This window comes from Arachis hypogaea, chromosome 13 (assembly GCF_003086295.3).
Source record: "Arachis hypogaea cultivar Tifrunner chromosome 13, arahy.Tifrunner.gnm2.J5K5, whole genome shotgun sequence".
Lineage (NCBI taxonomy): Eukaryota > Viridiplantae > Streptophyta > Magnoliopsida > Fabales > Fabaceae > Arachis > Arachis hypogaea.
In genome coordinates, this window is record NC_092048.1 from 344,978 (window position 1) to 369,183 (window position 24,206).

The 24,206-nt window shown below is 33.1% G+C and overlaps 4 protein-coding genes and 1 long non-coding RNA gene across 8 annotated transcripts; 3 read left to right on the forward strand and 2 right to left on the reverse strand.

Moving 5' to 3' along the window:
* The first annotated feature begins 954 nt into the window (after positions 1-954).
* On the forward strand, positions 955-10,953 carry LOC112736195 (GDSL esterase/lipase At4g16230). 2 transcript variants are annotated; one of them, XM_029291654.2, is made up of 5 exons: positions 955-1,345; positions 1,755-1,900; positions 2,359-2,586; positions 9,451-9,697; positions 10,454-10,953. In XM_029291654.2, the coding sequence occupies exons 1-5, from the start codon at positions 1,066-1,068 to the stop codon at positions 10,681-10,683; spliced, it is 1,131 nt and encodes a 376-aa protein (XP_029147487.2). In that variant the 5' UTR covers positions 955-1,065; the 3' UTR covers positions 10,684-10,953. The 2 variants fall into 2 exon arrangements, with proteins under 2 accessions (XP_029147487.2, XP_072069091.1); XM_072212990.1 differs by lacking the exons at positions 955-1,345; positions 1,755-1,900; positions 2,359-2,586 and adding an exon at positions 4,477-5,116.
* Positions 10,954-11,149: 196 nt separating this feature from the next.
* LOC140178051 (uncharacterized) lies at positions 11,150-12,161 on the forward strand. 2 transcript variants are annotated; one of them, XR_011870141.1, is made up of 2 exons: positions 11,150-11,567; positions 11,766-12,161. It is a non-coding gene; the product is annotated as an uncharacterized lncRNA (long non-coding RNA). The 2 variants fall into 2 exon arrangements; XR_011870142.1 differs by having other exon boundaries at positions 11,769-12,161.
* A 1,388-nt stretch (positions 12,162-13,549) lies between these two features.
* On the forward strand, positions 13,550-15,780 carry LOC112736196 (F-box protein At2g26160). Its single transcript, XM_025785544.3, has 2 exons — positions 13,550-15,170; positions 15,486-15,780. Exon 1 carries the CDS (start codon positions 14,026-14,028, stop codon positions 15,160-15,162), a length of 1,137 nt encoding a protein of 378 aa, XP_025641329.1. The 5' UTR covers positions 13,550-14,025; the 3' UTR covers positions 15,163-15,170; positions 15,486-15,780.
* A 2,468-nt stretch (positions 15,781-18,248) lies between these two features.
* Positions 18,249-20,639, reverse strand: LOC112736197 (UPF0548 protein At2g17695-like). Its single transcript, XM_025785545.3, has 5 exons — positions 20,561-20,639; positions 20,367-20,428; positions 20,116-20,292; positions 19,469-19,670; positions 18,249-18,698 (listed from the first exon to the last, which is right to left on the reverse strand). Exons 2-5 carry the CDS (start codon positions 20,423-20,425, stop codon positions 18,513-18,515), a joined length of 624 nt encoding a protein of 207 aa, XP_025641330.1. The 5' UTR covers positions 20,426-20,428; positions 20,561-20,639; the 3' UTR covers positions 18,249-18,512.
* On the reverse strand, positions 18,249-23,364 carry LOC112736198 (UPF0548 protein At2g17695-like). 2 transcript variants are annotated; one of them, XM_025785547.3, is made up of 9 exons: positions 23,201-23,364; positions 23,006-23,067; positions 22,707-22,883; positions 22,197-22,392; positions 21,649-21,698; positions 20,367-20,428; positions 20,116-20,292; positions 19,469-19,670; positions 18,249-18,698 (listed from the first exon to the last, which is right to left on the reverse strand). In XM_025785547.3, coding segments are annotated over exons 2-6 (483 nt in total). In that variant the 5' UTR covers positions 23,065-23,067; positions 23,201-23,364; the 3' UTR covers positions 18,249-18,698; positions 19,469-19,670; positions 20,116-20,292; positions 20,367-20,427. The 2 variants fall into 2 exon arrangements, with proteins under 2 accessions (XP_025641332.1, XP_072069092.1); XM_072212991.1 differs by lacking the exon at positions 23,201-23,364 and having other exon boundaries at positions 23,006-23,188.
* Positions 23,365-24,206: the final 842 nt, after the last annotated feature.

Below are 24,206 nucleotides of genomic sequence, written 5' to 3' on the forward strand. Positions count from 1 at the left end.
CATCATCTAATTAACAACTACATACCTTGTTTTTCTTTATGTCCAAATCTGATCTATAATACCAAACAATTAATTTAATGGATCAAAACGATCATATACATATACGTCGGTCACTTAGCCCCAAATTTTTAATGTATCTTCCTCATGTTTTCTTTTAAATTTCTTAAAAAAATAAGTGATAGCTTACTTTGATTAAAAAAAAAAAAACATACAATAAAGCCATAATTATATATTCTATTATAAATTTGCTAGAAATATAATCATTCATGTGCATCTTCTTATCTATTTAAGTTTTTTTAAAAAAATAATTAACAACTATACATACCTTGTTTTGGCATTAGTCCTCTGTCCCAGGCCAACTTGATTAACTTAAACCTCCTCCTCAAATTGTAATTACCTTCTAATAATTACACAAACAAAATATCAAACACCGTACCATGCATTCGACATAATATTAATTAATAATCAAACAAATACATGCATCCATATTGGCATTACTATAAACTTATATTTCGGCCCTTATTTGAATATCCTAATAATTTTTAGGGTAATATATACTAGGATGACAAAAATAACAGTTAAAATTTGTCTTATTTAATACGAAAATGTTTGGTAACAAAAAAAAATTAGGCAAAAACAACCATAACTTACCTTATTTAGCATTTATTAATTGTTGTGACAATTAATAAATGCTAAATAAGGTAAGTTCTGACTGTATTTTTTGTTTCCCTAGCATTACCTATTTAATATTCATTAATTGTTGTAAAACAAGTTTTGGCTAAATTTTTTGTTACTAAACATTTTCATAATTTTTACAAGTTCGGCCATGTTTGATGTGTTCATTATTTCCATAATTCTATAATAATTAATAATTATATTGTTTCCTTTGACAATGACCCCGTATTATATAATTAATATGTGATGTATATATAACATGCTAATGTTTATAGATATAAGATCATGAGTTTTGTATAGATATATCATTATCAACTACTCTTGTGTTTGAGAGTCTCTGATCTCATCATTCACAAGAGTCTTTAAGGGAAAATTAAAGAGAGAAATAATATGGCACAATTATTTGAAGGAAAGAAATGTTCTATTTTCACAAATTTGTTCTTTCTTCTATTCTCTATATCCATGTTAGTAGTAGCTTATGGGAATAATAATAATAATAATGTGAAAAAACCAACATTATTCATATTTGGAGATTCAACTTTTGATGTTGGAACCAACAATTTTCTAAAGAGTATAGCAAAGGCTAACATCCTCTACAATGGGATTGATTTCCTTTATTCAATTCCCACTGGAAGGTTCAGCAATGGCTACAACACTGCTGACCAAATTGGTAATATAGGAAAATTTTTGGGGTTTAGTAATTTTTAATATTTTTGTTTATTATTTGACTAATATAAATACTAAATTATTTTTAACAAATAAATTTTATTAATTTTATGTGTGTAAATTTTAAAAAATATGAGTACAAACTATATTATTTTATGTGTGCAAATTCTGATAAATATAAGTATAAATTATATGTTTTTGTGTGCAAAATTTCCGTAAATATGGATGCACATTATTACTGACCAATAGTGCTGACAAAAAATTAATATTTATTGGTTATGTAATATTGTTCGATAATATAATAATAAATTCAATTTCAATATATGACTTTCTTATATATTATGTTGAATTGGAAATTTTTTTTCTTTTGAAAAAATTATTTAATTTTTTTCAAATTATATATGATTGAGTAGCGAGGCAATTTGGTTATATGGAAAGTCCACCACCATTTTTGGTTTTGGCTAAGCATCCGTACAGTTTCAAGAGGAACATACTTGGTGGTGCAAATTTTGCCTCAGCAGGTTCTGGAATTCTTAAAGAAACAGGCAAGAAGCAATGGGTAAGTTTGTTTTAGTAATTAATTAATCCATCATGATAGAGAGATAAAAAAATAATAAAAAAATCAAAACTTTTTTTTATTAGTATTTATTAATTTAATAATAATTAATAAATATTAAATAAGATAAATTATGACTGTTTTACTAATTTTTTTTGTTATCAAATATTTTCATTAATTAATTAACATATTTATTTTACCTTCTTTAATAACACATTAAGCTAGTATAAATATTTTTTAACTAAATTCCTTTTGTTTAAAAATTTTATAAAAAAGTTTGATTACAAAATTTTAAAGTACAAGAACTTAGTTAAAAGAAAATGTTTGCATGGTAATAAAGTAAACTGTAGAGACTAAATTTAAAATTATTATAAAATAAAAAATATAAAAATTTGATTACAAAATTCTAAATTATATTTTTTTTATATTAAATACGAATTGACTTTTTTTTTTCTTTGTAGGGAGAGGTGACATTCCTTGAGAAACAGGTTGAACAATTTAAATTTGTGCGTGAGAAAATCAATGAGAAATTGGGAGAAGAAAAAGCTTGTAGATTTGTTTCAAATGCTTTGTTTCTAATTAGTGTTGGAAGCAATGATCTCTTTGATTTTGCACGTAATGAAACTTCCATTCGCAACCCACAACAATATTTGGCTTCTCTTCAAGCCACCTACTTCATCCATATAAAGGTATCCTAATTACTTTTTTTTTTAAACAACTATTATTGCATCATACACAATTATTTTACTACTTAATTACTATATTACACTTTATGTATATCTAAATTTAAATATATAAATAATTTTGGTATTTCAACGACTCATATTCTTAATATCTATTAGGTTTAATTACTCTATTAGTCCCTATAGTTTCGCGAAATTTTTAATTAGGTCCCTATACTTTTTTTTCTTTTAATTGAGTCCTTGCACCAATTTTTTTTTAATTGGGTCCATACACTTTTTTTTCCTTTTAGGTCTCTATACCAATTTTTTTTGTTGGATCCCTATAAAATTAAGCCAATTACTACTAAGAGGGATTTAATTGAAAAAAAAATTAGTCTAGGGACCCAATTAAAAAGAAAAAAGTATAAAGACCTAATTAAAAATTTCACGAAACTATAGGAACTAACAGAGTAATTAAACCTATCTATTATTGTTTATGCTAAAAAAATGAAAGAATTTTCATGTTGCTGGTTTACTACCAAAAGAATTAAAATAAAAATACCACATATAAGAGAAATTTCTTTTTTGAGCATTTCAAGCAAGGATATTTTCAACAACTGCAAAATAAATTGCACTAATTTAAAGAAAGTAAAAAAAAAAAAGAATTCAGAAATCAACTTTTTTCGACTATCATTCAATTAATTTGTTCTTTCTCTTGTCTTTTAAAAAAGTTATAGCTAGTTTTAATTTCTACGATTTTTTATATAAAGATATTTTTATGCGAAAATAATAGTTTCAACAATACTAGAAAATAATAAATTACCGACGAATTTATCGTTGATTTTTGTTTTTACCAACAAACATCATATGTCGCAAAATTCATCAATATTTTTGAGAAACAAAATTTAATTTGTCGATAATATACAATTTTTTAGTAATAAGATATTTATACGTATTATATTAAGTAGTTTAGTCGACCATATCAAACTATTTAACAAGGAATTTTGGGGAGTTGGAAAAAAACCCTAGCAGAGAAAGAGTACGTACTCCGTACTCAAAGAGAATGAGAGAAGGAGAAAGCGGGGACGAGCGGTTGAGGGTGAAACACGGTGAGGAAGATGGCCATGCCATCGGAAGAGATAAGGGGGAGAGCGTGGGTGGGTGTGCATCCGGTGTTAAGGAGGGTTCTTCTCGAGAGGGGTTAGGAAAGCCAACCAAGGTCTCTTTTAGAGATAAAGTTATTGGTGCAGAAAAGTCTAAGGCCTTTGCATTAGTAGGGTCTTTATCTGGGGATGGTATCGCGACGGTGACAGGTAAGCAGGGTGATTCTCGTCCACCAAGTGTCAGTTTTACCAAGGAGGCAAAGAGCTGTCTAGCTGAACCTTATAAGGAAGCCATCGTGATCAAGGTGCTGGATAAGTATTATGGCTACACGGCTCTCATGCATAAGCTCCGGATAGTATGGCGCATCAAAGGAGGGTTTGATTTGTTGGATGTGGGATTTGGATATTTTTTGGTTAAATTTGATATTGCTGGGGATCGTGAGAAAGTCATTCTTGGTGGCCCGTGGTTGATAGACGGTCACTATGTTGCAGTAAAGCCATGGGATGTGGATTTTAGGCCATGCGAAAAATCCTTTGGATCAACGCTGGTATGGATTCGAGTCTCGGGACTTCCAATTTGGTGCTACCAGGAACAAGCAATGCTGCGAATTGCTTCTGCAATTGGGATTCCGGTGAAAGTAGATTTGGCTACTAAGCTTGCAGAAAGAGGAAAATATGCCTGAGCTTGTGTTCAAATTAATCTTGAGTTGCCTGTAATTAAACATATTATAGTGGAGGGTGTGACTTATGAAGTGGAGTACGAGAGTTTACAGTTGATTTGTGCTACTTGTGCACGGTATGGGCATGATAAATCGTTGTGCATGGAGAAGGAGTCCTTGGAAGGAAACATAAATTCCTTTGGTGATGGAAAAAATAATGAAGCCCCAACACTAGTGCCACACAACAATCATGAGATTCAAAAAGAGGCTGAATCAGAAGCTCGTGATTTGGGTGAGAAATTAGGAGTTGTTAAAGGGAAGGATGTGGTTACGGAATCATTGGCTCCTCACGTGCCTGATGGTCTTGTTAATGAGGCATGCATGGATGATGGAGAGGGCTGGCAACAAGTGCTGCGTAAGAAAAAATTTACAATGGGCCAGTCATCAGGTTTGAAGGACCAAGATGGAAAGCAGCACAAGTTTGGTTCGAGAAGGGTTCCAAGGCCCAATTTGCATGGTGATGGAGGCAAATCAACTGGCATTAGGATGGGGAAGCAAGAAAAACATGAAATTGCGCCATCTCCATCGCGCAGAACTCCTGCACGTCGTGGAATTTCTCTACGGAAGCGTCCTCGGCCTTCCTCCTTGCAGAACTCGCCAGTTGATAAAAATGGTGGCACAACGGAGGAAACCTTAGTAGATGGAAGCATGGCAAATGCAGTGTCAGGGGGTCCAAAGGTGGCAATTATTGAGGATCAGAGTGTGCCAGTACCGCAGGACAAACCACCTATTGAGGTTGGTGATTCTGTTTAGAGTTTATGTTCTTATTTATTATGTCCCTATTATTTATGGATAGTTTAAATATGATTGTTTGGAATATTAGGGGTGCTTCTAATAAGTTAGCCCGGGTGCATTGTAAGGAACTTGTTAGGAAATTTAGACCTGTTTTCTTTATTGTGGTTGAAACTCACTCCCCTTTTCAGCATTTAAAATTATTTTGGGAAAGGTTGGGGTATCACTCTGTTGGTATAGTAGAGGCAGAGGGGCATAAGGGAGGTATTTGGTTTCTATCCTCTATGAAGGGTGTTTGTTGTAAGTTCATTGATGCTTTTGATCAGGGTGTTACTGTTGAGGTTCACTTTGATAATTTAATTTGGAGGTGTAGTGGTATTTATGGCAGTCCTCAATTTAATAAAAGGGTTCTCCTTTGGGATTATCTTGTTGCACAATCCATGGTTTTTCAAGGACCTTGGATTGTTCTTGGTGATTTTAATGAAGTCAAATTTTCTCATGAATCTAAGGGCTGTCAATTTTCTCATCAAAGAGCAGACATGTTTGCTACTTCATTAGGGGATAGTGGTTTGTTTGATCTGAAGACTATCGGGAGGCAGTTTTCTTGGTACAGGAGGGTGAAAAATTATGTTGACGTGGCAAAAAAGCTTGATCGAGTATGTATAAATAGTAGTTGGTTATCTATCTTTCCAGAGGCTTATGCAGAAGTTTTAAATAGGCTTCAGTCTGATCATTGCCCTATTCTGGTGCGTTGTAAAGGTCGTCCTCAGCCTAAAGGGAATCGACCTTTCCGATTTGTTGCTGCTTGGGCTACTCATCCTGGGTATAAAGATATTGTGAACCAGTCATGGTGGTCTGGTAATAGAGGAATTCATGGCAAGCTTTCAGAAGTACAGAAGAATTCACTAGAGTTTAACTCGAAAGTATTTGGTAACATTTTTGTTAAGAAATGTGAATTAGAGCAGCAGATTAATTATTTACAAAAGCGTTTGGAAGTGGTGGATAGTATTTATTTGCGTCAGAAAGAGCAACAGTTGCTTGATGATTATAATAATACTCTAGTGCAAGAAGAGCTCCTATGGTTCCAAAAGTCCAGAGAGCAGTGGGTAAGGTTCGGGGATAGGAATACAAGATTCTTTCATATTCAAACTCTTGCGCGAAGGAAGCATAATAAGATTCATGGCCTTTTTCTCAAGGATGGAGTGTGGGAAACTGATCCAGAGGTTCTGAGTCAAGAAGCAGAGTCTTTCTATAAAAGCTTATTCTGTCATTTGGATGATGTTGATTTGGGTTGCCTTGGTGATGTGCCTCTTCCTTCTCTGAATGAGGAAGCTTGCAATAATCTTACGGCACCAGTTACTATGGAGGAAGTTAAAACAGCTGTTTTTCACATGAACTCTTTTAAAGCTCCAGGTCCGGATGGGTTTCAAGCTTTCTTCTTCAAAGAATATTGGGAGATCATTGGTTTTGATGTTTGGAAGATGGTTAAGCAGGCATTCTCCGGTGTTACTCTTGATCCGAGAATGTTGGAGACTTTACTGGTTCTCATTCCAAAGGTTGAATCACCGGTATCTATGAAAGATTTCAGGCCGATTAGTCTCTGCAATGTAGTTTACAAGATCATCACGAAGGTCCTTGTTAATAGGCTTCGTCCTCATCTTGCGGAGATTGTTGGCCCGCTTCAAGGAGGATTTATTCCGGGACGAGGAACTCCTGACAACATCATTATTGCTCAAGAAGTCCTCCACTTTATGAAGAAGACTAAATCAAAGAAAGGCACACTGGCCTTTAAGATTGATCTGGAGAAAGCTTATGATAGAGTTGACTGGAGGTTTTTAGCTCATACCCTTAAGAGCTTTGGTTTTCCTATTCCTACACTTAATTTGATTATGAATTGTGTCACTGCTTCTTCCTTATCTATTCTTTGGAATGGGAGTCGTCTGAATGGCTTTACTCCTAGCCGAGGTCTTAGACAAGGAGACCCTATGTCACCCTATCTTTTTGTGTTGTGTATGGAGCGACTGGCATGCTTTATTAGTCATCAGGTTGATTTGGGCTTGTGGGAGCCGGTTGCTATTTCTAGAGGGGGACCAAGAATATCCCATTTAATGTTTGCGGATGACTTGCTTCTATTCTGTAAAGCTACAAAGAGACAAGTGCAAAATGTGATGTTGGTTTTAGAGAGTTTTTGCAAAGCATCTGGGATGAAGATTAATGTGGAGAAGTCTAAAGCGCTTTGCTCCAAGAATGTCTCTGCAAGAAGGAAAGAGGTTTTCACTGGGGTATCCTCTATCAGATTTGTCCAGGATTTGGGCAAGTATCTTGGAGTTACCCTTAGCCATTCTAGGGTGACTCGTTCAGCTTTCAATGGTGTCCTGGATAAGATTCGGAGTAGGCTAGCAAGCTGGAAAGGGAGTTTACTCAATCGGGCTGGTAGACTCTGCTTGGTTAATTCTGTTGCCGCTGCTATTCCCACGTACCAGATGCAGGTCTCTATTTTTCCCAAAGGAATCATTAGTAAATTGGAGTCTATGATGAGGAATTTTCTTTGGAAAGGACAAGTTGATGGAAGAGGATTGAATCTTGTTAGTTGGAAGGTACTGGTTACTCCAAAAAAATATGGAGGTTTGGGGATTAGAGATCCTTATTGTGTAAATATTGCTCTTCTTGGGAAGCTAGTTTGGACTTTTTTCCAGCAGCCAAACAAGCTATGGGTCCAATTATTGGATGCCAAATACCGATCATCTCTATATGACTGTTTTAGTTATCCTAAGAACAAGGACTCTCCCATTTGGAGGTGTCTTTGCAAGGCTTGGAAAGTGTTGAAGGATGGGTTTGCTTGGTGTATTGGAGATTTGAACCAGAATTTTTGGTTTTCTAGCTGGAGGAGAAAAGGACGGTTATCTAATGAGATGGATTATGTCCACATTTCTGATTCGAATCTCCGGATACAGGATATTTGGTCGGTTGGTAGGTGGCATTTGGATACTCTTTATTCTCCTTTATCTCAAAATCTGAAAGATAATATTCTCTCTTACAATCCAGATGAACAAGCAGGTCCGGAAGTGGGTTGGTATTGGAGTGGGTCTGCTGCCAAAGTCTATGACTCACGCAATGGTTACTTGTGGTTGTGTAAGCAGCTGTTTGGTTGGGAGGAGAGGGAGAATTGGCTTTGGCTTTGGCGTCAGCTTGTTCCGGAAAAGCATAAATTTTTGGCTTGGTTGTGTCTTAAGGAGGCTCTTCCTACTGCAAGTTTTCGCTTTAGAAGAGGGATGTCGTCATCGGATATGTGTCCAAGATGTCTTTCTAGCCAGGAATCGGTTATACATTGTATTCGGGATTGTCCAAAAGCTCAGCTTGTCTGGCAAAGGTTGGATATTCCTTGTCATCCTTTGGATTTGAAGAACTGGTTCTTGTATCATAGCAGAGAGCACCCGTTCAAGTTCTTTTCGGGACTTTGGTGGATATGGCGAGCAAGGAATAACGACATCTTTAATCCCCATGAAACTTGGCCTCCGGAAAAAGTCATTTGTCTGGCATTAACTTCAGAAAAGGAGCTTAGAAATATTTTTGAATTACAACGTATGTCCCTTCCCTCTACTCTAAATGGTTTTTGGAATCCCCCATCCATTGGTACTTTTAAGATTAATTGTGATGCTAGTTATTTTGGTTCGGGTGATAGTGTTGGTTTTGCTTGTGTTATTAGAGATTGTAATGGGAGCTGGCAAAGGGGGTGTTTGGGAATGATTGAGAGTAATAGTATTCTTCAAGGAGAATTGTTTGCTATTTGGAGAGGATATCTCTTAGCTTGGGATGTGGGTCAACGAGATGTTATTTGTGAGACAGATTGTGTGGAAGCATTTAATCTTGTTACTCAAGATGGTTTTGGGTTTATTGATCCACTGGTGCTCAAAATAAGAGATATCATGCATTGGAATTGGCGTGTTGACTTTCGTTTGATTATGAGAGATGCAAACACGGTGGCAGATACTATGGCAAAGATGGCGATGAAGTTACAACTTTCGCATGTGGAGCTTCTTTCACCTTGGGAGGAGTTTAAGAGTAGTCTTAAACGGGACTGTCCCTCTATTTAAGCAGTTCCTTGTTTTATTTTTTTTGTTTTTCTTTGTTTAATTTATTTCAGTCACCAAAAAAAAAAAAAAAAAAAAAAACTATTTAACAATTTTTCATTATCATCTTCCTACGAAAACATCTTCAAATGAGTAATCATCTTAATATTTTGTTTGTGAATTATATATGCATACTCTTAGTTAATGTGTGGTGATTTTTAACATAATATGAAAGACATCATTGTTTATTATTGATGTGAATTGCAGAATCTATATTTTTTAGGAGCTAGAAAATTTGGGATACTAAGTATTCCACCCGTTGGATGTTGTCCGGCTGTTACTTCTCAGAATAAAGGACACTGTTTGAAACCACTCAATGATTTAGCAACAGCCTTCTATTCCGCCACTAATACTCTTCTTAAAAAATTGAGTTCTGAATTGGTAGGGTTTAAGTATTCACTTGGCAACACTTTTCTAATGACCAAAACTTTGCTAGACACACCATCCACTTTCGGTAAGAATTTATTGTATGTATGTTTCTTCTGTTTCATTTTATCTATCTCTGCCATTAATCAAGAATATATTAGCAGAGAATAAAAGGAAAAAAAAAACTATAGAACATTCAATATTTATTACAAATTATGTAAATTTCTAAGATATTGTTTTTGGGGAGATTAATAATTCTTATTTTTAACCAAAAATAAAATAATTATATAATAAAAAAGACTGATGGATCTCATAAAATAAATAGTTATTAAGGGTTATTTTATCATTTTTATTTTGTTAGAGGTCACGTGGTCTTTCTCAAATGAATTAGGATTAGATTAGGTATTTCATTTAGAAAATAATATACCTCTAAATCTAATATTAGTAATGAATTCTCTCGTATGAAAATTTTACATGATTCTATCATATATTAATTTTGTCATTGGTATAAGAAGTAAAAATTAATACCATGTGGAATTTTTATATGAAAAGATTGAGTAGCTATATAGAAATTGTGTCTTATTATATAATATATATACTAGAACATGTCTAAATTCTATCATTTTATTCATTAATTAAATATATATAATAGTAACAAATATGAAATTAGCTAAGATGATAAATATTTTATATTATACTTAAGAGTTCTTGAATATTCAAATATTGTAAAGATTATATTAGGAATAAAAATGTATGTACTAAATTCCTTTTCATCCCATTATATATAATAGATACCAATCATTAACCTTTTTTTTTTTTTTTGTTTTGGGAAATTTATTTGTAGGGTTGAAGGAGACAAAATCAGCATGTTGTGGAATTGGATACTTGAATGGGCAAGGTCCATGCAACAAAACAGCTGGTGCCAATCTATGTTTTGATAGAAAGGATCACTTGTTTTGGGATTGGTTTCATCCAAGTGAGAGAGCTTCTCAATTGGCTGCACAAACACTTGTTCATGGAAAGTCAAAAGACTTTGTGACTCCAATTAATTTGAGCCAATTAGCTAGGGCTTAATTATTCAGATCACAACACACTATAAGAAACAGGCTGAAAATAGTGAAAATTACTGTTAAATTTTACGTCGTTGGATTTTGTGACGATTAACAATGTCGTTTTATCGGGCTATAAGCTGTCGGATTAAATAATCCGTCACAAGGCATCTAATAATAATGGATGCTGCTCATGTGTTCTTTTATTTTCCAATGCATACATGTTGGGAATAATTTAACGATAGATTGTCACATTTAATTTGTCACTAATAAGAGTGAGTTAAGTTTCAAAGTAGTCCCTAAACTTGCACTCGAGCTTCAAAGTAATCCTTGAAGTTAATAATTACTCAAATTCATCCCCGAACTTGTACTCCGGGACTCATAATAGTCCCTCAAGCATTTTCCGTTCATCAAAATCTTAAAATGACGTCGTTTTGAACAAAAAAAAAAAAGAAAAAAGAAACATAGCATAAAACCTCCAATCCAAAAAAAATAAAGAAAAAACGCGTAGCGTACCCAGCCCCCACCCCCACCCCCACTCTAATTCCCAATCTGATCCCTTCTCTATCCCCAACCCCTTTCCCTCTCCCAACCTTTCCCTTTCCCTTCTTCATCCCCAACCCGTCCCTTTTCCCTCCTCCAACCCTTCCCCTTTCCCTTTTTCTTCTGCTTCCCCAACGCCCTTCTCCTTCCCTTTCCTCTTCTGCTCCCCAACCTGAGATTCTTTTCCTTCCCTTTCTCCTTTCTAATCTGATGCCTTCTCTTTTTCCAACCATACTTTCACACTCATAAGAGCTCTCCTCAACCTTTGCTGCCGCTTCCGTTTCACTGCCGCCGCTGCTCGACAGCCTCCATCTCCACTCGGTCTCCTTCTTCTCTCCTCTGGCACGGTTCTTTCTCTCAGCCATGGTAATTTCTTTTTCTTTAATTTTTTTAGTTATTCAATCATTGTTCTTTAAGTTTTTTTTTATTGTTGCTATTTTTGTGCTTGTTGCTATTTAAGTTGATTGATGTATGCTATTTAACTTGATTGAACTTTTCTTATTAATGCTGTTTTTTGTGATATTTTGTGGTGTTGGTTTTTATTTTTGTGACCTTTTAAAAAAGAAGAAGAAAAACAGAGTTAAAAAAGAAGAACAACAGCGTTGAAGAAGAAGAAGAAGAAGAAGGGAATTCTTTTTTTTTTTCAAAACGACGTCGCTTTCTTTTTCTTTTTCTTTTTTTTATTTTTTTGTTCAAAACGACGTCGTTTTAAGGTTCTGATGAACGGAAAATGCTTGAGGGACTATTATGAGTCTCGGAGTACAAGTTTGTGGATGAATTTGAGTAATTATTAACTTCAGAGATTATTTTAAGACTCGAGTGTAAGTTCAGAAACTACTTTGAGACTTAACTCAATAAGAGTTGCCGAGAGTTCACTTTTGTTATAAAAATGTGGTGTAACCATTTAATACAATATTTCAATATATATGCTTCTCAAGTGAGAGAATGTCTTTTATATAATATATAGTCTGCATTTACCTTAATTTTAAACAAGTGAGGGTTCTTTAATTTACCTATATTTTTCTGTAAAGGTTTTTGTTAATTATTAACTAAAAATTATTATTACAATTTCCGAAACAATAAACTTATTACTAACTATATATATATATTTGAAATTTTCAACACATCTAACCGATTAAAATATTGAAATTATACTTTTTTAAAACCTTTTTTTTTGGTAAAGTACTTTTTTAAAACCTTAATATGTGATTATAAGTTACTCATTAACATAATCCTCTTATAATTAGTATCATATATCAGTTTTTACATTAATATTTTTTGTACACAGCATCAAGTTTTTTGGGCTCGGTACATAGTTCTTCTTGGTCTTTTGGGCTGTGGCCCATATTCATTTCTATGGCCTTCTAAAAGCACTATTTTTATAATGTCCAAAAATAAAACACTATTTTTCCCTGTCCAAAAAAAAAAACACTATTTTTAATTTTTTATAGGTGCATTTTATGATAAACGGAAAAAAAATTAAATATTTATTTAAGAAAATGTGTCATTTAATTTTTATTAAGTTTTTAAAATAAATTTATACACTTCATTTTTTTAAACAAAAATATCTTCATTATAAAATTATTTTTTTATTTTCTGATACTATCATGTAACTTTTTTTCAAACCAAAATATTATTTTTTTTCACTTTGCTTTCAAAAGAGTTTTATCATGTAAAAATTTTTCATCCAAAAGAAAAAATCTAAAAATACTAGTCTATAGTATAACAAATAAAATAAAATGATCAGGTTAAGTTAGTTGGTATGAGTACGATATTAAGATGATCAAAAAATATTTTTCATTTTTCAAATAACTTGTTACATTATAATTAAGATAAAATATATTTTGTATTCCCAAAAATATATAGGAGAAAGTATTTTTAAAATTTTCAAAATAATTTTAAAGACAACATATATTAATGTTAGATCTAAACTTACAGAATGTGAATATTCTATTGACCTTGCACTCTATTTTTTTTTTTTTTTTAAATTGTGAATTAAATAATTTTTTATGCCATAGAATATATGACCACTTAATAATAATAATAAAAATAATAAAAAAATATATTTCTTTTGCGGGTTATCTAAGGTAGTGTTTGTTTTGAGGTACTGAGACAAAAATTGGGAGACTGAGACTCAGTATCGTGTTTGTTAGTTCAGAGACTGATACTAAAATTTCTGTCTCTGTCTTTAAAATTTCAGTATTTCAGTACCTCCAAAAAGTAGGGACACAGGGGACTGAAATTTTTAGAGATGGAGACTGAAACTTTAATAACATTTTATACCTAAAATACTTTCATTTCAATTAATTAATTCTAATTTTACCCTTTGTGCAAATTAAATTAGAGTTTCATTCTTATTTCAATTCCTGTCTCCCATTTTGCACCAAACAGAATACTGAGATTTATTTCAATCCCTGTCTCTTAGTCTCTGTCTCTCAGTCTCAGTCTTTCCGTCTCTGTCTCTCTACCAAACGCTACCTATGTTATCAAAAAAGGAGACTAAGAAGTCAACTGTTGTTCCTCCTTGAAGAAAACCATAAGTCTTACATGGCATCTTCAGCATCAAGATTCACGATGTTGAATTTGAAATCTCTGAAGTATTCTCCACGTTTCTCTGTTGTTGGTTCCTCACTCCTTCTTCTGAACTCACAGGTACCTTCTTCTTCTTCTTATTCAGTCTTCATCATTCAACACTTATAAAAGCACCCACCACCCATTTGATGAAAGTCAGGAACCAAACCAAAAAGCATAAAGAAGCATAGAGTCTTCAAACTTCGAAGTCAAGAACAAACATAGCAGAAAAGGTGTTTTGGAGTTTGAATCTATGGATCGTGAGAAGGTAGATTGGTCTGAACTCCCCATAGAGCTATGGCCCAAGATTGGAAAGTGTCTAGAGAATCACATAGATGTTCTAAGATTCAGAAGTGTTTGTGAAACTTGGAGATCTTCCATCCCTTCTTCTCATCCAAATTCTCCATCTTTTCCAATGAAAATCCCTCACCCCATCAATTCCTCCATTAAAGCAAGCCTTAACCAAGCTACCCTTTATCTTATTGAGTCAACTGATGCAAGCTTTGGCTCCAAGTTGGATCCTTTGGCACCTTCTTCTTCCAAAGGGTGGTTGATCAAGGTTGAAGAAGGTCCAAAGGGTGTTTCTTTGAGGCTGGTTAGCCCAATATCTGGACGGAAAATCTTTCATCCTTCTGAAGATTCTCCAATGATTTGGAACCTTTTGGACTATAGAGTCATTGAATTATGCAAATCCTACACCCTTCAGAACACTGGCAGGTTCTCTGCTTCTGTGAGCAAGGTTGTTTTCTTTCCAAACTCTTCTTGGGTTGGTGTTGAAGATTCGGTTGCTTGTTGTGTGTTTTTAGAGGGAAGATTGGGGATAATGAAACATGGTGATGAGAAATGGGCACTAGTGGATGACAAGAATTTCTATTATGATGATGTTATTGTGCATAGGGGTCAGTTCTATGTCACTGATAAGTGGGGCACTATCTCATGGGTAGATACAAATTCCTTGAAATTGATTCAGTTCACACCTCCCTTGTGTGGTTTTGGTAACAAGAAACATTTGGTCGAATCATGTGGGAGTCTCTATGTTGTTGATAGGTACTATGAAACTGAGCCAAGGAGGAGAAACTACTTCGGCCGCCAGGAAAACCGAGATGCTGCCGTGGAATGTTTCAAGGTTTATAAGTTGGATGAAGATTGGGGAACTTGGGTTGATGTGAAACAATTGGGAGATAGAGCCTTCATTTTGGGTAGAAATTGTAATTTCTCTGTTTCAGCTAAAGAACTCACTGGATATCAAGGGAACTGCATTTACTTCACTGATATGTTTGATTTAAGGATGTACAGCTTGGATGATCATAGCATTGTTACCATTGACTTTGATCCAAGTATTGAGAAGAATATGATGCCTCAAACCGCTTGGCTAGGTCACACTATTTGAGTTTAAAGGTATACTATTTTCTTGGCCATACTGCATATGTAGCACAACTTCATGTTACTATATATTTTGCAACTAATGTAAAGAATGCTATCACTAGTTGTGTCTTTGATAACCATGATAGTTCACCAGACCAGATATATGTTTGTCTCAGTAGTGTGATTGATTCTTAACTATGTGATGTTTATAGAACTATTCAATCAAATTGTTGAGAATGCTTACTTTATTTATGGCAATTGAATATTGTAGTGCTCCAAAAACACTATGAATCCTTATTATTGCTGCTTTGATCACTTCACTGATGTGTATTTGTGTCTTCTCAACAGCTAAAAGCATATACATGAAGGAAGAAGAACCTCTCTAGAGAAGTTCATAGTGAAGAGGTATACTATTGCTGATCTTAATTTATGGAAGCCACTTTTGCTTGCTATGTAATTATTGGTTCATTTGCTACTTGAGTGTCACACTAGGATTCTTTTGGTTCTCCAAGATCTTCTCATTCCACCTTTGTATTATATATATATATATATAGGCTATAGCAACAACTTTGTATCATAACAAAAATCAAGATCTATGTTGTACTTCCATTAGTATATAATGAGATTCGGTTGTGTACTTGAAGATTGATTGGGACTTCTATCTTTTTTTTTTTTTTTGACACAGTTGCTTGTTCATTCATTTCACTGGATAATATTTCATCATCAAAGCTTATCTAAATGCTTAATAGTTATTTTGAATATATTGATCATTACTTTCGTTTTTTCAATCACATGGAGAGAACAAAAGAAACATCTTGTTCTTTCTTCAGCAAAATCTGATCTCTAACAGACCTTTCAATAGGATTTGAATCGAAAATGCAGTTTTGACCGTCTATAAAATTATAATAATAAAAAGAAAAAAGAACAATTGGTTCTTGAACTATTCATAATTAGATAATTTAAATAGTTTACAATTCATTTGGTGCTCTATTTGGTTGGTGCTAACTATAGGACTTTCCCATCACTGTCATTTTCACTTCTTTGGCTTATTTTCTACAGATGCTTGTTATTTATTGGTGTCTTGGTGAAGAGAAATGTAAGCAAAAAATATGCAAAACCTTTAAATGAGATTTGGACAATATAATGAATGAGTTATTAATCTTTTAAATTTTGGAGACATGACAATTCATTTGTTGATGTTGACTGGCTCTTCAACATAAGTTGTATAAATTTAAACACATAATTAAAAAGGAAATATTAATATATTATCATTAAATAGGATACTAATATAGGAATTTGATTAATTTAGTTTAAAGAAATGTATTGGTTGTCTCTTTTAGTACGTTTTTTTTTTCACTCTCAAAATTCAAACTCGAGACTATCGAAGAAGAGACAAACTTATTTATTATTCCATCATTTATTCACAATCAGGATATTCATCATGGAATACAGTGATTAATCTCTTGCTGACTTGTCCAAAGTTTTTAAAGAATATTTTATAAGTTGAGTGTTTTAACTTTTAAAATATAAAGGAAACATAATAGATTCCTTTAATGGCTCTCTTTTCTTGCTTTGTGTTTATAGATGCAACGCAACTGAATATTATTGGACACACACTTCTTGGTTATTGTCTTTCACTGTTGGACAGTACAACTTTAATTGATTGGTAAGAATTGATATAAAGTGGAATATTCCTTAGATAATTCTAATAATATGCATACTTTTTATTTGTTTAATGAATAGCATTGGTAGAGGAAAAGGATAATATAATGTAAAGGAGTCATAGATTTGATCATGGGGGTGGTCATTGATGTACTTTTGGGCTGCGTTTGTTTCTAAGAACAGGATAGGATAAGACATTGATGGACAGAAACACAAAATTTTATGTTCTTGTATTCTGTTTGGTGATAAATTAGAACAAATTATGAAAATCCAATTTATTCTCATTTTTTTTCATTCAAAAAATTTGAGATGAAAAATATAATAATAAAAAATATAATTATGAAAAATTAACAAAAATAATGAAAGAAAAAATAAAAAATAAGTTGTGTCCCTTATTAGTGTCTCCGTGTCCTTCCTGTCAGGATGGACACAAAATACACTAATTCAGTGTCTCTAGACACATTGTCTTTGTTCATGTCTGCTCTGCCAAACACAATTTTGTGTCTCTGTGTCCCTGTCTCAGTATCCTGTCTCTGTAAACAAAAGCAGCCTTGATTCTCTAGATTCTCAGCAGTCAAAATGACAATTTCAGTTTTCAACTCAAAGTTTATATTCTTATGTCTTTGTCTGTGAGACTGTGACATTCTTAGATTTGTGACCATGGACCCTTTATGGAATACCATTACACTTGTATTGTAGTCAATTAGATCTAGGTTTTGAATGAGTGAGGATACCCATATTATGCATCAACTCTTTCTGTCCTTCAATTTTGGTGTGGCTCATGATTTAATACACAAACTCTTCTTATTCATCCTTAAGTCTTTTTATTGTCAAATAAACACTTATTTTATGACATTCAAAAGACATTATTTTCAATATGAAACAACAACAACAACAACAAAACCTTATCCCACTAACCGGAGTCAACTTCATGGATCAAACGACGCCATTGAATCCTATCATATATCATGTCCATAATGAGACTGTATACACGAGATTTTCTTTGACTACCTCGTATATGGTCATATTAGGTCTCCCTCTAGCTTTTGATATCAAATATCAAAGTGTATAAGTTTACTGAAGATTCAATAAGGGTACAAACAAAAGAATGAGGAGACTTCCTTGACTACTGATGATCATAAATATGGTCATTTTGGTAAATGGGGATGGATTGATGTTCAAATTCAACCACCAATGAAATCCACCAAATTAGAGCAGCATGGCAATAATATAATATAATTTGCTCTAACCAGGAAAGTTGCATCTAAATGGATTGTCATCATAACATGGAGAGGCACAAGCTGTTTGGATTTGAAGAACTACAATCATTCATTGTACATGGATAATCTGATCATCACTATATTATTACTTGGTTGTTAAGATCATGATCCTTCGGTAATTTTCTTGTTTAAATTCTGAAGAAAAACAAAGATTGCTGAAGCACAAGGGTGAAAACAACTGAATAACATATATGATACATGTAGAAAAGGTGCATCAGCAGGGTGATCAATAGATACAAAGTTTGGAGAATGATATGACTTATGAATGTGGCTAAGCTCTTTTTACAAATCACCCTACCGGAAACACGCACATTACCATCGAAAATTACCAACGGAAAATATCCGTCAGAACTTGGTCGTGTAATTATGCTTATGCAACCTAATAGGAACTGAAGTGTAAGCTTCAAATCCCTCTGTTTGATGGTAACATTTCCTATTTTGAAGAACTAATATGCTTCAGCATTACCTTGGCAGATTCATCAGCAAAATATTTTTGCCGAAGTTTAACATATGGTGCTGCAACAAATGATAAAATGTGTGCAGGTTTCGAGAAGGAAAGTACTTCATACCACACTTGATTGTTCTCATCGATCTCGACCGAAAAGCGCTCTTCTGCTGCCTGCCGGAAAGATTAGCAAACATCAACTGTTTTCTGTATTTTGATCGCTTTATTAGGTAAAAGCTACTCAAATACAAGACCAATGTAATAATGGCTAAGAAAAAATCATTGAAACAATTTTGACAGAGACTAGAGGATTGAAATGGATTTGGCATCTCCATATTTGAGTAGTTTCGCATACTATTGTCAAAAACTTCATATAATCAATGAATCAAGCATAAATAAGGTAAACCTACTGCAAAAAATAAAATAAAATAAAATAAAAAAAATAATGATCCTTAAGAATTGAGGAACATGATGGAATTTCAATATTTTTCTTTCACAAAATTACCATATAGTGTGTGTGTCTATGTGGATCACAAAGAAGTTATAACTAAAGTAAAACTTCAAGATCACAAAGAAGCTGGTGATTCTGATATCATAATATATTAATATCACAAAGAAGCTTATTAATATTATGATTATTGAAAACATACAAGCAGACATAATTCTCAAAAACAAAATTCATATTGGCTTCAACAAATGCATAAAAAATCATGAATGTGAAGGAATAACAACAACAACAATAACAATATCAAGCCTAGTCTCACCATGTCAAATTAGCTATACAGATCAACCCACATCATATATGTTAAGTTATTTTATCAAGAAAATTAAATAACAAAATACTTCAAATGTTCAATCAGACTCCCCAAAAATTAAAAGATATATTAAAAAGGACAAAGAAGAAAAGAGAAAAGGGAGATGGGAAGAAAAAAAAAAGCACTAACCAGCAAGTGACCATGAAGAGTTCCACTTCCAAAACCAAAGGATGCCACACGCTTCCTTTTGGCGGCACTGCTTTCGTTCACATACACAACCTGAAGAGGCATCATAACCCATGGCAGGAACTCCTTCACACAAACACAAAACTTCTCTCCCTGTTTAATTTGTGTCTTTGGATCAACAAATGTCCAATCCAATCCAAAATGCCTACAACAAAATTCCACCCATAAAGAAATCACCATATACATTCATTCATACTCCTCAAAAAGAAATCACATGATGACTTATGAGCTAAAGCATATATCATTCATTTAAAACAACCATGCTATGTGTACACAAACAATCAGCCACTTGTATATAATACATATCATAAACAAAATACACTTTGAAAATAACACAAATATATCGTGGCTGATTTCTTGTGTGCACATAACATTTTTGGATTTCAAGTTGCCACTGCAGCCCTGATGCAATGCAGAAATTGTGGGAAAATGTATAGGTAACAACCGCCATCGCTGTGCACACAGGTCACAATTTAAAATCATAACCTGCGCGAGCACTCAGACACATATAGGATTGCAATTTAAAACCACAGTATATGCAAAACCATGTATGTATGTATGTATGTATGTATGTATGTATGCATGCATACCTCCAACTTTTGAGGGCAATCTTAGCATTCTCAAAAACCTCAGCACCAGAACCCAACAGAACTCGTTTGTTGTTAAGTGAAAACCCATCTTTGGACAACCCTTCATCTTGTTCAAGGGAAGATATTGATTTAGCAGTAAATCCTTTGTATTTACCATCATAGTTGAAGGTACCTGATCTGGTAATATAAAAATTTATAAGGATATGATGATATCATATGGACTTTTAAATAGCTTGGAAGTAAAAAATTACTTGTTGATGCAAGCCTTTTGGTCTTTTGGAGATGGTCGACCCCAGCTCAAGAACACCATTTTCTGTTAAGCAATTTAACAAACATGTTATAGGCATGTGGAACATGAAGCAAAGTAACAGTACAAAAAACAAATGAAAAGTATAAAATTAAACATAATATAAAGTATTTTTAATGGAAAATGGGGAATACTAACTTATGCTAATTCAGGTTACAATACAGTTACTGAGAGATTTGAGAATTGTGATATGACATTGAGTCAAAAAATATAAAATATGATGATAAAATTATGTTAGGCATATTTGGCCCCACATATTAATATGTTATATTTTCGTTCCAGGTATTAAAAATCTTGTTTCAAGATGATAAATGCTGAGTCAGAAGTTCAGAACCATGTGAACCACACAAGATTGTTTTTCTACCCCTTTTTGTTTTTTCCCTTTTCTTATGGTAAATATTAATATTGTTTTTAATTTATTTTTTATTTATGTCACAAATGTTTTAAAAATAAAACAATATTATCCTCTGCGATAACTCCGTTCAGAAATTATTAAGAAATGTGATTACTATGCCTTAATAACCATTAAAAACAACGGTGAAATTTAACTTTGTGACATATGAATCAAAATTTAGGAAATTCGTTGTACTATTTTTTTAAAAAACAAATTATTATTTTTTATTTTAATAAATAATTTATTAATTAATAAAAAGAGAGACATTTAATGTCATGAATTGATCATTTATACAATAGGAATAAGGAAGCATTCATTTTAGTTTTTTTTTTTTTAATTTATGAAATTTTAATTTCAATTCTGTACATTTCTCAGTTCTAAACATCAAATGAGATGTTCAGGAAATCAATAAAAGCTGAGTTTCTAACTTAATTATCAGAATTTGTTTTTATTTCCTGTACAACATAGTTGTAAGTAGCAAGAAATGAAATAATTCATCTAATATAGTGAAAATTTGTTTAGAGTTTCCATGGCTTTGATTGAAACCATCATTTCATTGCTATCAACAATAATTTTGATCCCAAGTTTAAGAATCCATGGAATCAGGATGTAATCAATTTCTCTGATGGATTTCCAGCAATAAAATGTATGTCAAAACTTTCAAATCCCTTTGTTTGATGTTAATAGTTGCCACTATTTTGAAGAAGTAATAACATGGTTCTGCATTAGTTTGGCAGATTCATGAGCAAAATAATTTTGTCTAAGCTTGACATATGGGAGTGCAAGAACTGATAAGGCATGTGCAGGCTTTGAGAAAGAAAGTACTTCATACCACACTTCATTCTTCTCGTCGATCTCCACCGAGAATCGCTCTTCGCCTGCCTGTAGTTGCCACAAATTTATCGGTTGAAACGTGTTATATATATATAACTATTCATGCATTTCTATTTAACAATTTAAACTTTTAGAATAAGTCGTTAATAATAAGATAACAAAACTTATACGATCAAAAAGTCTAGAATTCAATTCTTATTACCTTCGTTCTTCTAAATAAAGAAAGAATTTAAGCATAAGACAAAATAGTCATATAGACGAGTTAAATATATATCCATATAAAGTGGTATAATGACGATTTTGATGAGAAAAAGCATAAATAAGGTAACCATATTGTGAAAAACGAATAATGATGAGTACAAGAAAGCTCTCTTGACCTATTGAATTAATGATTCAGATATCAAATAATTCACAGACATTTCTATTAAGTAATTACTTGTTCTAAAGCTATTAAGCATAATTAAGTAGAGAATTTAATTATCTTGTTACACCAAACAGATGCATAAATAAATCTACTGATATGAGGAAAATAGAAAAAGCACTAACCAGTAAGTGACCATGAAGAGTTCCACTTCCAAAACCAAAGGATGCTACACCTTTTCTCTTTCTACTTTCATTAACATACACAACCTGAAGAGGCATCATCAACCATGGCAGCAACTCCTTCACACAAACACAAAACTTCTCTCCTTCTTTAATTGCTGTCTTTGGATCAACGAATGCCCAATCCAACCCCAAATGACTACAATCAATTTTACCCCACATTAAGAAAAATCACTATGTACATTCATTCATACACCACAAAATGAAGAAAACATGATGATCGATGATCGATGATCGAGCTAGAGCATATATCATGGTTTTAAAGATAACCACTCAGATGAAGTTATCTTTCGTGTGAATACAATAGGCGAGAACTGTTAGATGATTTAACATGTTTGACTAAATTGCCATCAAACGGTTCTCAACTATCATCTTCACATAAAAGCAACTTCATGTGAGTAGTCACCAATTTAAAACCATGGCGCGCACACGCACATACACATGTAAAAATACCTCCAACTTTTGAGGGCAGCCTTGCTCTTCTCAAAAGTCTCAACACCAGAACCTAACAGAACTCGTTTGTTGTTAAGTAAAAACCCATCTTTGGACAACCCTTCATCTTGTTCAAGGGAAGACAATGATTTACCAGTAGCCCCTTTATATTTAACATCATAGTTGAAAGTACCTGACCTGTTAAGAATGTGGTACTTGTAAATACACACACACAACACCTACATAGATATAATCAGTGAAAAAATGGACCTGAAAATGGGTTAAAAGTTAAACGTTCTCCTTTAAGAGAGATTATTTACTTTTTGATGCAAGCCTTTTGGTCTTGTGGAGATGGTCGACCCCAGCTCAAGAACACCATTTTCTGTTAGGCAATTTAACAAACATGTCATATGCGTGTAGAGTATGAAGCAAAGTAACACTAGAAAAAACAAAAAAAAAATTATAAAATTAAACATAATATAAAGTATATTTAATGGCAAATGATAAATACTAACTTATGCTAACAATATATATAGTCCCCGAGAGATTTGAGATATCTAAGGAATTGTGTCTGAGTCAAATATCGATAGTGATAAGTATATATTACTAGTAGTATAGCCCGGGCTAAAGCACGACAATGATATGAGTGGGCAAGTGGCTCTATTATTATAGGATACATGAAGTCTATGTGAGTGGAAGTTCATTTGTTAAACCCTACTTTCGTTTTTCAAATTCAAAAACGTGTACTATTGTAGTCCTTTGTTTATTGTCCGTCACGTTGTTAGTGACGTGGCTCAAATCTTGCTATCCAAAACATATTAAAACGACATCATACGCACTTTAGAGTTAAAAAATGTATTAAAAGACGTCGTTTTAAGATTTGAACAATACTAAAACGTTATATCCCTCCTTTTAAATAATACTAATTGTTCAAACTCTCAAACGAAACCGTTTAGTACATTTTTTAGCTCCAAAGTGCGTCGTTTTAATATGTCCAGTATAAAAAGGCTTGAGACACGTCACTAATAGCATTGGGTTCGGACGACGGAAAATATACAAGAGACTATATTGGTGTATTTTTTTTTAATCTAGGAAACCAAATGATAACAATTAAAAAGTCAAGGACTAAATCTAGGGATGTCAATGGGGAAGGGCGGGGTGGAAGATGCCTCCCTGCTCCCCATCCCCGCCCCGTTCTCCGCCATGGGGAAATAATTGTCCCCATCCCCGTTCCCTGCGTTCCCCGCATTCCCCACGGGCCCCATTCCCCATCTCCCTACATTCATATGGAAATTATAATAAAAAATATAAAAAAAAACCAAAAAATAAACTACAAAATATTATTACAAACACACAAAAATATCTTATCCAATATTATAAGTCCAGAAATATAATATAGCAAATCATAGTCCATAAAATAAAATCTTGAATAATAGAGTTAGGGTTTTTCAATGAGTGAAATTACTAAAAGAACCCCTATATTAAAAATAAAGTAAGAGTTATTAAGTAAGTTAAAAAATT